Source organism: Danio rerio, chromosome 9 (assembly GCF_052040795.2).
Source record: "Danio rerio strain M-AB ecotype USA chromosome 9, GRCz13ab, whole genome shotgun sequence".
In the NCBI taxonomy this organism is placed as follows: domain Eukaryota; kingdom Metazoa; phylum Chordata; class Actinopteri; order Cypriniformes; family Danionidae; genus Danio; species Danio rerio.
This window is the reverse complement of record NC_141029.1, coordinates 1,567,788-1,581,432: the sequence shown is the minus strand read 5'-3', so window position 1 is coordinate 1,581,432 and position 13,645 is coordinate 1,567,788. Positions and strand designations below refer to the sequence as shown.

At 41.4% G+C, this 13,645-nt stretch overlaps 1 protein-coding gene across 7 annotated transcripts in view; it reads left to right on the top strand.

The window, feature by feature from the left end:
• Positions 1-13,225, top strand: part of osbpl6 (oxysterol binding protein-like 6) — a 70,339-nt gene extending 57,114 nt beyond the window's left edge. For 4 of the 7 annotated variants that reach the window (NM_001442307.1, NM_001442308.1, NM_001127405.2 and 1 more), the window contains 8 exons: positions 1,584-1,721; positions 5,288-5,351; positions 5,445-5,523; positions 6,838-6,982; positions 7,982-8,126; positions 8,621-8,747; positions 10,615-10,737; positions 11,339-13,102. In NM_001442307.1, the coding sequence (NP_001429236.1) occupies positions 1,584-1,721; positions 5,288-5,351; positions 5,445-5,523; positions 6,838-6,982; positions 7,982-8,126; positions 8,621-8,747; positions 10,615-10,737; positions 11,339-11,447 (930 nt within the window). In that variant the 3' untranslated portion in view covers positions 11,448-13,102. Of the gene's footprint in view, positions 1-1,583; positions 1,722-5,287; positions 5,352-5,444; positions 5,524-6,837; positions 6,983-7,981; positions 8,127-8,620; positions 8,748-10,614; positions 10,738-11,338 lie in introns of all 7 variants that reach the window. The other 3 variants (XM_087265753.1, XM_087265751.1, XM_087265752.1) reach the window with 2 other exon arrangements.
• The last annotated feature ends 420 nt before the right edge of the window (positions 13,226-13,645 follow it).

Below are 13,645 nucleotides of genomic sequence, written 5' to 3'. Positions count from 1 at the left end.
GGTATGTTGTAGCGAGGATATAAACAAGGATGTAAACAAAGGGAAATGCTGTTTGGCACCGCTAACAATTCCGCTACTAATTCATATTTATCAGTCAAACCGCTGTAAACACACACAATCTTCAGCAGCGCTGCAGTGTCGCTCTGTGCGGACTACATCTCAAATAACAGTCTCACAACAGATATGTGAACGTTTCATATTACTTACACATGCTTATAACCCGATTATACGTGTAAGACTCTTGTCAGATGTTATTTTAGAGAGCAGGCTTGAGGTTCAGCTGTGTCCTCTAACAGATACACTGACTGACAGTGTTTACACAGCTGAGGCAAAGTGCATGCTGGAGGCGTGATGTAGAGGTCTGCATTCCTGCGGCTGTACCACGGGAGCTGCGGGACCCGACCAGATTTCTGCGGCGCGGTAATAAATTTCCGAATAAATCACGGGAGCGGTCGATAACTGGTTTATTTTGGACGGGAGTGGGCGGTCTAACAATATCGCTCCCAACTCCCGAGCGAGCGAGCACGCGTATGTATGTGTGCGAAGACAGCGTGATGCTGTGTTTAGCTTGTTTGTTTCTGTGTGTGTGCGGGTGTGTTTGTGTGTGTGTGCGCGAATGAGAGAGAGAGCTTTGTTTGTGTGTGTGTGTGTGCTTGCTGCTAATGTGTGTGTGTGTTTATACAGACAGCTTGTTATAGGCTGTCTGGACTCTGTATAGCTGGGTGGTTTCCGGTTATGTTCTCCCCTCCCGCTCTTTAGCAGAAACAGGCGCAGCGGGTAGAAAACGGTGGGCAGCGGGACAACAAATGCTGAATATAAGCGGGAGCGGTCGGGTTCGGGCTAAAACCTGGCGGGAGCAGGATTTAAAATCGAGTCCCGCGCAGATCTCTAGCGTGATGTTTTGCTTAGTGACGTGGAACCGATCTGTAAATCACAGCACATTATGTTAGCTGACCAATCAGAGCCTCTTAAGGGCGGGATTTTCAGAGGAACTAGGAAATATGACAGTGGTGTTCACGTTAGCTGAGTAGCTGTATATAATCAAAGTCTGATATATGAGCAAATAACCTGATTTTCTACAGGTGAAACATGAGCACACACTGCTGTACATCTTATAAACACGACCACGCCTTAAAAATACACTCTGGACCAGCACTTTAAAGTCATCTGTGATATCGCAAAGCACATCGCAGAAAACTAATCAGCGTAATGGCTGTTTTATTTTTAATATCATGCGTCACTACTGTCCAACGGCTGTAAATTTACTAACATGTAGACCATTCGAGTGTCAATGTAAATCGCTAAAAGATGCCATTGTGGTTCACTTGTCAATTGATTTGTGTTGAGCATTGTGTGTTTGTGTTGTCAGCCCCTTACACCTGTGTGTGTGTGTGTGTGTGTGTGTGTGTGTGTGTGTGTGGATTTAATGCTCTCTGAAGGCACATCTACTCCATTATCTGGTTTCTGTAAGCACCGCTCCGTCTGTATACAGAGAGCACAGTCTATCAGGACACAGTGGTAATGAGTGTATTGACAGCCTGCTTTGTGTGTGTGTGTGTGTGTGTGTGTGTGTGTGTGTGCAGGCCATCGTTGCAGCGTTTGCAGTGTCAGGATATTCCTCCACCTACTATCGAGCGGGCAGCAAACCCTTTAACCCCCTTCTAGGGGAAACGTATGAATGCATCCGAGAAGACAAGGGATTCTGCTTCTTTTCTGAACAGGTACACACACACACACACACACACACACACACACACACACACACACTGTCTTTATTTCTCTCCCTTTTAAACACACATACACATGCACACAAACACACACACACATTCGAGCTGCAGTATCTGTTCCAGGTGAGTACCTGTCCTTCGCTGTGGCTCTGCAGCACCAGCTTTGTGTGTGTGTGTGTGTGTGTGTGTGTGTGTGTGTGTGTGTGTGTGTGTGTGTGTGTGTGTGTGTGTAATAAAGAAAGAGTGTATGTGTGTGTTCGAATGTGTGTGTGTGCTTGAAAACGTTTTTGTGTTGATGTTAAGTGTGTGTGCCTGTGAGTGTGTGTTTGGTTTGTGTATGTGTGTATATTTGTGCTCATGTGTGTGTGTGTATATTTGTGCATGTCATTGTGTGTTCGTCCATGTGTTTGTGTTTGTGTCATGTATGAGAATGTGTGTGTGCGTGTTTGTGTGAGAGAGCGCGTAAGTGCACGAGTGAGAGTGTGTGCATGTGTGTGTGTATGCGAGCGCATGAGGAAGTGTGTATTTGTGTATGTCTGTGTGTGTGTGTGTGTGTGTGTCTGGGAGTGTGCCTGAGTGTGTGTTTGTTTGTGCATGTGAGTGTGTGTTTGAGAGTGGGTGTGTGTGTCTTTGTGTGTACGTTTGTGTGGATTTTTGTGCATGAGTGTGCATGGGCATATGAGGGAGTGTGTGTGTGTGTGTGTGTGTGTTTGTATTTGCGTGTATGTGTGCATGCATGTTTGTGTATTGTTGTGTGTGAAAGAGAGAGAGAGAGAGTGCCCAAGTGTGTGTGTGTGTGTGTGTGTGTGTGTGTGTGTGTGTGTGTGTGTGTGTGTGTGTGTGTGTGTGTGCGCACATCAATAGTCCTCTGGCGAAGCTTCTTCCTGCCTGACTTGAAGAGTGTCTTTGTCAGCAGTGAACTTTCCCACAGGCGTTTGTCATAATGCAGCGTGTTCACAGAGGGAGAAACACACACACACACACACACACACACACACACACTGATAATACTGTAATTCATCACACACATCATCTCTTGCTGTAACCTGACCAACATGTGTCTCTCTGCTGATGATGTGTGAGAATGAAACACACACCACAGCGGCTCCTCGTCTTACCACTCAGCTGTTTTGCCATTAAATCAGCTGAATAAATATTTAATGACGACCTATTATGCAAAAATCACTTGTATAAGGGGTTTAACCCCAGCAGTGTGTGAATATCTCCAGCCTCTAATGGTCAACGTGTATTAATTGTGTTTGTTCTAATCAGACTTGATGAAAGCAGTCTGCAGAAACACTGTGATTGACATTCTCCTTTTATATGATGTCATCAGAGGGGAAAAGCCCCGCCCACTAGTGCCCATCTCTCTCTCATTAGCATAGACAGCAGCCCTGAGTGAGAAGCAGCCGTCCACCATTAGAGTTTTGAATCTGCCACTAAGCTGACGCAAAGGTGTTTGTAGCTCCGCCCTCTTCGGGAAAGAGCACAATCTCATTTGAATTTAAAGTGACAGTCACCAAAACACCACAATTAGGATCAAAAACTAAAAAGGTCAGGAAAACATTATCTGTGTGCTATTTTGAGATGAAACTTCACACACACACACACACACACACACACACTCTAGGGACATCAATGACTTATTTTACATCTTGTAAAAAGGGGCAGAATAGGTGAAAACAGAACAATATGTTTTGCTAGTCTAGAAAATGCTTCGTGATTTAAGAGTTTTTAGATAAATGCACAAGAATACAAGACAAACAATAAGTATGTTAGTCCAAAGCTCGTACCAAGCCCATACTGAAACTCAGGCCTGTAGAAAAAATTAAAGGGAAAACTACACCTTTTTTTTAATCCTTATTTTACAGGTCTCCAAGAGTTATTCAATTGACTTGAAATATTTTTAAATCCATTGTCTCACTGTAAGCTTAGCTTAGCATAATTAATTAAATCAGATTAGACCATTACCATTTCATTGCAAGGATTAACTGTTGACTTGAACCATTTTTGAATCCATTCAGCTGATTTCTTGTTCTGGCGGGATCACTGTTAGCTTAGCTTAGCATAATGAATTGAATCGGATTAGACCATTAGCATTTCGTTATTTTTTTAATTATTATTTTTAAAGTTTTGATAATTTTCTTATTTAAAGTATATCCTCTAAGTATCCTACAGGTGTTAACAGTTGACTTGAACCATTTTTAATCCATTCAGTCAATAGCGGGGTCACTTTTGGCTTAGCTTAGCATAATCAGATTTGACCATTAGCATTTTGTAAAAAACAAATACATAAGTTTTAATAATATTCCTATTTAAAGCTTCTAGCCTTCTTTATTTACATTGTGTTATAAGCTTTCTAGGTCAATATTACTAGGGACTATACTCTCATTCTGGCGTTATAGTCAAAAAACTCTTTGAAAGGATTCATTATGCTAAATTAAGCTAAGCTAAAAGTGGTCCCGCCATAACAAGAAATGAGCTGAATGGGTTTTGAAATGGTTCAAGTCAACTGCTAACAAACGTAGGACACTTATAGGATACACTTTCAATAGGCAAGATAATCAAAACTCTTTTTATGTAACAAAATGCTAATGGTCTAATCCAATTCAATTCATTATGCTAAGCTAAGCTAAAAGTAACCCCACCAGAACAAGAAATCAGCTGAATGGATTCAACAATTGTTCAGATCAACTGATTAACTCTAGAAGACTTGATAAATGAGCCTTTGCTGGAGTGTTCCTTTAAGAAATCATGAGCAGTTATCGAGACATAAAATGAACATGAGCGAGTCGATGATTCAGCCTTGTGGAGTTTGTTGGGAAATGTCGATGTTCTTGATATCTTTGGCTTCAGAATCCAGGATTTGGCAAATCTGAGTACAAATAGAAGCACTGACTCATCACATCAAGCTCAACAGCCCGCGTGTGCACACAGCCAAACACATATGCTGCATTTTCTGAGATTGTTGGAGCCAAGATGGCCTCATCTGTTATTAGCAATGGACTCTTCACATTTTCAGATTTCTCAGCAGCAGAAGTCGCAGAAGTCGTGCAACAAATCTTGCTTAAATAATAAAAGAAAAACTCCTTGATAGTGACTTTCAGAAAAAAAAGAAATAAATAGTGTGAGAGTGATAACAGCAGCCAGAAGAGAAAACAGCACCACATTTACTGTCCTGCCTCCATACATGCTGCATCCCAAACACTCTGTGTACACGAAAATTAGTGTTTCTTTTGTAGTTATTTGGTGCAAAGATGATATAAAACAAAGTAGAGCTTTATAAATGTACATAGGTTGTTTTACAAATCAAAATATTAAGAACTTTAGAGGATTTAAGATGCTAATGAACTTTTTTTTTTTGAGCAAATGCTAATGGTCTAATCCGATTCAATGATCTATGCTAAGCTAAGCTAAAAGTGCTCCCGCTAGAACTGGAAATCAACTGAATGGATTCAACAATAGTAAAACTGTAAATTGAGCCAAAGGAAAGTGGAGTGTTCCTTTAATCATCAGCTTCTCTGCATCTCTTTTAATTGCCCCTTTCCATCTCTGCACAGGTGAGCCATCATCCGCCCATCTCCGCCTGTCACTGTGACTCCCAGAACTTCACCTTCTGGCAGGGTAAGACTGATCCCGCTCCTCTGCTTTTCTCTGAAACACATTGAATAATCACGCTCACGTGTGTGTGTGTATGTGTGTGCGTTTGTGCTCCAGACGTCAGATGGAAGAATAAGTTTTGGGGGAAGTCAATGGAGATTCTCCCCATCGGGACAGTGAATGTGATGCTGCCCAGGTGCCGTCTCTATCTGTTCATCATTCATAAATACCAGTGTTCACTATTGTAAAGTACTTGAATTAATCTGTTGTGGTAATTATATAGTTGCTTTTGTAACACAACAACTATCCTATAGCTACCATAGCAGCTATAGGATTACCAACAAGTAATCTATAGTGTTCTGTAGTTGCTATGGTAATACATCAACTATAGTAATATAAACAAATAATGACAGTTTTCTACAACTATTGGGTATATTAGGTAGCACAGCATCTATAGCTTTATTGTTACTATAGCAACTATAGAATTACCAACAAGTGTTGTTCTATTGTGTTCTGTAGTTGCTATGGTAACACAACCACTATAGTAATATATACGCAAATGACCCAATACTGTCATTTTATACAACTATACTGTATATTATACTACAATACACCACAGATTACTAGGTAAAATGAAAGAATACTACAGTATTACTGGTGGTAACACAACATTTATAGTATTGTTGTTACCATAGCAACTATAGAATTACCAACAAGTGTTCGATAGTTGTTTTATAGTGCTCTGTAGTTGCTATGGTAACACAACCACAATAGTAATATAAACAAAGGATGACAGTTTTCTACAACTATAGTATTGTTACCATAGCAACTGTAGAATAATCAACAAGTGTTGTTTTATAGTGTTCTATAGTTGCTATGGTAACACAACCACAATAGTAATATAAATAAAGGATGACAGTTTTCTACAACTATAGGGTATATTAGGTAGCTCAGCAACTATAGTATTGTTGTTACCATAGCAACTGTAGAATAATCAACAAGTGTTGTTTTATAGTGTTCTGTAGTTGCTAGGGTAACACAACCACTATAGTAATGTAAACAGAAATAACCCAATACTGTAATTTTAGGGTATATTATACTATAATACACCACAGTTTACTAGGTAAAAATTAAAGTATGCTGCAGTGTTACTGGTGGTAACACAACAACTATAGTATTGTTGTTACCATAGCAACTTTAGAATTACCAGTACGTGTTCTAGAGTTGCTATGGTAACACCACAACTATGATACAGCTGTTGGGTTGCCATAGCAGCTATAGAATTAACAACGTGTTGTTCTATAGTGTTCTGTAGTTGCTATGGTAACACAACAACTACAGTAGTAAAACAAATGAAGACAGTTTTCTACAACTATAGGGCATATTATACTACAGTACACCACAGTGATTGTGATGTTGCCCAGGTGCCGTCTCTATCTGTTCATTATCGTTATGTGCACACTTCATCACCGTTTGTCTTCATAGCTGACACAGTGTGTTTTATTTGCAGTTACGGTGATCACTATGAATGGAACAAGGTGACGACGTGCGTCCACAACATCCTGAGCGGCAGACGGTGGATCGAGCATTATGGAGAAGTGACCATCAGAAACACTCGCAGCACCACCTGCATCTGCAAACTCTCCTTCATAAAGGTACACACACGTCTGCAGCGGCACTAGGGTCTGTGTTTCTCTCACGGCCACATACAAAAAAATACTATAGTTATTTATAGTAAATACTAGTGTTTACTATAGTAAAGTACTTGAATCAATCTGTTGTGGGAATTCTGTTGTTGCTATGGTAACACAATTACTGTAGTAGTGTTGTTATCATAGCAACTATAGAACTACCAACAAGTGTTCTATAATTGTTCAGTTCTATAGTGTTCTGTAGTTGCTATGGTAACACAACAACTAAAGTATCGTTGTTACCATAGCAACCATAGTATTACCAGCAAGTGTTCTATAGTTCTATAGTATCCTGTAGTAGCTATGGTTTCACAACAAATATAGTATCGTTGTCACCATAGCAACCATAGAATTAACAACAAGTGTTCTATAGTTGTTCAGTTCTATAGTGTAGTTCTGTTGTGTAGTTGCTATGGTAGCACAACTATAGTATAGGTGTTACCATAGAAACTATAGAATTACCAACAAGCGTTCTTTAGTTGTTCTATAGTGTTCTGTTGTTGCTATGGTAGCAAAACTACTATTGTATCATTGTTACCATAGCAACCTTAGAATTGCCAGTGTTCTATATTTGTTGTGTAGTGTTCTGTAGTTGCTGTGGTAGCACAACAACTACAATATTGTTGTTACCATAGCAACTTTAGAATTACCAACGAGTGCTCTATATGTTGTTATATATTGTTCTGTAGTTGCTATGGTAACACAAAACCTATAGTAATATAAACAAATGAGCCGGTACTATAGATTTTTAAAAAACTATGTATACTACATAATATACTACAATACACCACAGTTTACTAGGTAAAAAACTAACGTATACTACAGTATTTATTTTAGGCTATCTTTTCGTTATGCTGTAGGCAGTACTACAGTATGCTGTAGCATGTGTGTGTGTGGGTTTGTGTTTGTTTGTGTGTGTGTTTGTGTGTGTGTGTGTGTGTGTGTGTGTGTGTGTGTGTGCAGGGAAACTACTGGAGCTCAAATGTGAATGAGGTGCAGGGGTCAGTGATGGACCAGGAGGGCCGAGTCATTCACAGACTGTTCGGGAAGTGGCATGAGGGTCTGTACTGCGGAGTCCCACCTTCTGCCAAATGCATCTGGAGACCAGGTACACACACACACACACAAACACACCCAAGCAAAGTCCAAAATGAGTCCCAGTATTAGCTCTGATAATAATAATACACATCTGCATGCTTGAAGGATTTAATAAAAATTGAAACTAATGACCACACACGGCTGCTAAAAATGCATCTTTTAAATCACAAAAAGAAGTCGATATTTATTCTAGATGTTAATAGAATTGTATGTTTAATCCATCAATTACAGCACTGGTGAGCATGTAAAAGAATAGTAATTAGATTTAAAGTTTTGCCCGGTGAAAGAAAATGATGTTTTGATGGGCCAGTGAGTAAGTAGCCAGACACGGTGACTGAATTACTGAAGTAAACACCACTCAGACGTGTTGTCATTTAATAAAGTAAAGCTTAATGCCAGTATGAAATACTGATGATGATTAAACATTCATAATTCAGCAGTTTACTACACCCTTCACAGCACTCGGATGTGTGTCTGCTAATGCTAATGTATGTGTGTGTCCAGGCTCGATGCCCACAGATTACGAGCTGTACTACGGCTTCACCAGGTTTGCAGTGGAGCTGAATGAGCTTTTCCCAGAGATGAAGGAGCTGCTGCCGCCGACTGACGCTCGATTCAGACCAGACCAGAGGTACAAACACTCAATCTACACACTTTTCAAACTTGCTTAAAAACTGTTTTTATACGTCAGCCTTTTCTAGATCGTTCTGATCTTTAAATCTTCATTTATTACAGTTTTATAAATGAAAATATAAAAGGCATTTATATGGATACACATTAATAAAATGGGAATGGTTGGTGGTATTAACGTCCTGTTTGTGGCACATTAGTAAATGTGAGCGGGCAAACCTTTTAAGATGGGTGGTGACCATGGTGGCCATTTTGAAGTCGGCCATCTTGGATCCAACTTTTGTTTTTTTTCAATAGGAAGAGGGTCATGTGACACATCAAACTGATTGGAGATCTCACAAGAAAAACAATGGTGTGCTTGGTTTTAACGTAACTTTATTCTGTTATGAGTTATTTACACGTTTCTGACCACTTATAAAATGTGTTCAATGTGCTGCCCATTGTGTTGGATTGTCAATGCAAGCCTCTTCTCCCACTCTTCACACACTGATAGCAACGCCGCAGGAGAAATGCCAGCACAGGCTTCCAGTTTGATAGTTTCAGGTGCTGCACATCTTGTATCTTCACACCATAGACAGTTGCCTTCAGATGACCCCAAAGATAAAAGTCTAAGGGGGTCAGATCGGGAGACCTTGGGGGCCATTCAGCTGGCCCACGATGACCAATACACTTTTCAGGAAACTGTTCATCTAGGAATGCTCGGACCTGACACCCATAATGAGGTGATGCACCATCTTGCTGGAGAAACTCAGGGAACGTGCCAGCTTCAGTGCATAAAGAGGGAAACACATCATCATGGAGCACTTTCAAATATCTAGCAGCCTTAAGTTTCCATTGATGAAGAATGGCCCCACTATCTTTGTTGTCTATGGTGTGAAGATACAAGATATATGTATAATTATATATATAAATAATTGGTTATCATGTTTATTATGTAAAGTGCCTTGTGAAACTGTATGAACACTACCAGAATATTCTGACCGTCCATATAAGACTGTACTAAATTTACAAAGGGATTATTTTTGGACAAGTTGATTTGTTAAAGTTTTTTGACAGAAAACATTTGATTTAGGTTATTTAGGTGCAAGAAGGTCGCTGGTTCGAGTCCAGGCTGGTTCAGTTGGCATTTCAGTGTGGAGTTTGCATGTTCTCCCAGTGTTGCCGTGGGTTTCCCACTCAGTCCAAACACATGTGCTATTGGGGTATTGATGAACTAAACTGGCCGTAGTAAATAAATATGTGTAAATGTGAGTGTGTATGGGTGTTTCCCAGTACTGGGTTGCAGCCGGAAGGGCATCCGCTGCATAAAACATATGCAGGTGTAACCCCGCCGGTCCAACGCCACCCAACCCACTCCGAGTTTGTATCGAACCGGCAACCTTCCGCATGGGAGTCAGTTGCTCTAACAAGGAGGCTAAAGCCTCTAGCGTCTGTCGCTAGAGCAGCTTTAGAGGTCAGCGGAGTGAGGTTTACCTGAACAGCACACACTAGCTAGCCTCCGTTACACTCACCCCCCTAGACCTCACTCGCATCTGGGTCACGGCACCAATGTAACCCCACCGGTCCTACACCACCCAACCCGCTCCGAGCTGGTATCGAACCGTCGACCTTCCGCATGGGAGTCGGGTGCTCTACGATGGAGGCTAAAGAACATGGCCCCTAGCGTTTGTCGCTAGAGCACCTTTAGAGGTCAGAGGAGTGAGGTTTACCTGCACAGCACACACTAGCTGGCCTCCGTTACACTGGAATAACTGGTGGTTCATTCCGCTGTGCCGGATTAATAAGGGACTAGGCCGAAGGAAAATGAATGAACTTGAACTGTACAGAGTGAGTCTGAGAGTTCTCGTGTGCTTTAATGTGTCCTGCAGGTTTCTGGAGGAGGGAAACGTCCAGATGGCGACGGCCGAGAAACAGCGAATCGAGGAGCAGCAGAGAAACAGGAGGAAGTGGATGGAGGAGAACAACATCAAACACCAGCCGCGCTTCTTCAAGTCAGTGCACTCTTAAAATAACACAGCATTGGGTCAAATATGGACATTAGGTTCATTAAAACAGTTGAGTTACCATTTTTGAGTCCATTCAGCGATCTTCAGGTCTGACAAGAGCACTTTTAGCTTAGCTTAGCATCATTCATTGAATCCGATTAGACCGTTAGCATCTTTAATCAACTGAAAATGAAAAGTTGTTCTCTTTCTAGGCTGATATGGCTAGAACTATACTCTCATTCTGGTGTAGGAACTTTGCTGCTGTATCATGACTGCACCAAGAGCTGTTACTGTTAGATGCTAATGGTCTAATCCGATTCAGTGATCTATGCTAAGCTAAGCTAAAAGTGCTCCTGCCAAACTGAGAGATCAGCTGAATAGGTTTAATAATAGTCAAACTGTTTTACTCGAGGGAAGCTGTAAAGTGAGCATATTTCCTAAATAAGTGGAGTGTTTCTTTAAGCTAAGAGTTGGGTTTGTCTCTATATAACCCAACATTGGGATAAGACAACCCATTATTTTAAGCGTAATGACCTGCTCATACAAATTCCACTGGAATGCTAATAACGTTGAGCTAAACGCAGTGTGTGTTTGCTGTGTGTAACAGGAAGGTGATGGACAGCAACCAGAGGGAGAGATGGGTGTCCAACAGCATGTACTGGGAGCTGCGCAAGGATCCAGGCTTCCTGAAGCTAGAAAACCCTGAGCTGTGGTAAAACCCTGAGGCCACTCGCTTTACTATGCAGCCTGGGACTGTAGCTTTGGACCGAACGTGGACCGACGGTGACAGACAGAGAGAGAGACACAGCGTCCACATGTTGTGTCTATGCCTTAAGACGTTTTACGCTTCTAGTGAAATCCCACACTGTTGAAAATGCAGATCTTACTCAGAGTTTTACACTCGATTCTGATCCGAATATCTGAACACCGAAAATCAAGAAGCATTTATAGTCAAGCTAAAAATATTGTGCTGTTTTCAGGAATGAGAAGGGATGTTCATAAGAAACCTTTATAATCATGATATGACACGTGAGGATTGTGAAAGAGACTCAGTTTCGCTCAGTTATGACATTTTAAAAGAGGATATTGTTTGTTAATATTGTATAAATACATCACAGCCGGTTTTTATGGCTGTCATGAAGTCATTATAAACATGTCACGAACTTTATAACACTGTCATTAATATTAGTTTGACCTCAACTACTGTGCTGCAAGCTGAGGTTAGGGCTGTGTATTGGCAAGGGCCTCACGATATGATACATATCACGATACATGGGTCACAATACAACATATCACGATATATTACGATACAATACATATTGTGATATATTGCAATAGTTTAATCTGGAAACGTAGCCCCACGGATGTTCTTGGAGACCACGAAATACATCCCGGGAGTTACGTATTTGTGCAGTTTTCGCTAATCTGTGAGTGGCCGCTGTGCGCACTTTTTCGCCTCTCGAACACCTCTCGCGAGCCCTTCGCACTGTTCTCACGTAAAAAGCCGCCGGAGGCCGCTGTCGAGCGACTGCCTGTCCGACTGACTGACTGAACAATTGACTGGGCGGCTGCCAATCGGTCGACCCAGCCACCCTCCTCCTTATCCTTCCCTAAACCCAAGCGACGATTTACAAAAGCCGTCCAGAAAAAGAAAAGCCCTCGTCCGATTTTAACCGCGTTTTCAGATTTCACCGCATTCTCGCCCCGTAACGAATTTGTTCGCTTTATTTTTTGGATTCTGTTTTTTGTCTTGCCTGATTTCTGGAACCACTTTTCCCCGGACTCGAACCCGGTCGCTGCCGCAGCCGGCTCCTCCTCCGGGCCTCCGCTGCGCCAACGTAACACGACGAGCTAACCGGACAAACTGGTTGCCTCGTAGCGTTCGCTTGAAAAAACAAAATGCAGCCATACGTACCTCCAGCCACGTAAATCACGGCCTCCAGAAACGTCAGCATGCAACATGCCGGCCAGCTGTGCTGCTACGGTCATGTTAGACGCGTTGTCTATTACAACGACAGGTCCTTCCATTTGATGTCCCATCCCTCCTATGCAGTTTTCAGTAACTCTGCAATGTTAGTTGAGGTAGACGGAAGCTTGTTAATGATGCTATCCAGTGTAGTTTGCCTTGAATCAAGAGGTTTCGGTTGAGGTCGCTGTGCCGCTAATTCATCTGCGTGGTGTCTTGTTAAGTGATAATGCAAGTTCGTAGTGTTTCCTGAATATTTTTAGAGAGATTTGCAAAGCTTGCACATGGCATTTTTTGTCTAATTCAGTACTCTGGTATAGAGTTAAAGCCAAAGTGCAGCCACACGTCAGCTCTAAAAGCTGGAGGCGCCTTTATATTTTCCACTATGCTCACTCTTGCTTACTTCTGATACCATACTACTTAGCTAAGGGTGTCACGATCCTCCAAATCCTCGATTCGATTACATTTTCGATTATGAATAATTAATTAATTAATGACAGATTAATTATTTGTAGCCTACCGTTTAAACTACCTGACCTGCATGGTCTTTGTTTTACCCATAAACAAATCATACAGTAAATAAATAAAGGCAAGATACACACATAATTACCACCTGTCAATCACTTTTTCTGCGGGTCTTGTGAATAGGCAGTGATCTGTGACGTTATAATGGTGTCGGTAAAAAAAGATGCACAACCAACAGGAACCAGCCAACAGTATCTTTTTTCAGAGGTAGAGAGAAAGGAGGGCTGCTCAGAATAACATTTAAAAACAAAGACAGTGTAAACAGGGCCTGAGTGTGTACTTTTCGCGAGCGGATTTGCAACGGGGGCGGGCGGAAGATCACAATGCCGGTGTTGTCTATCGGACGAACCGTACGTAATACATACATAGCAGAGCTTGCAAAACTGTTTTTTTTTTTGTCGACAACACGAACGTTGTCAACAT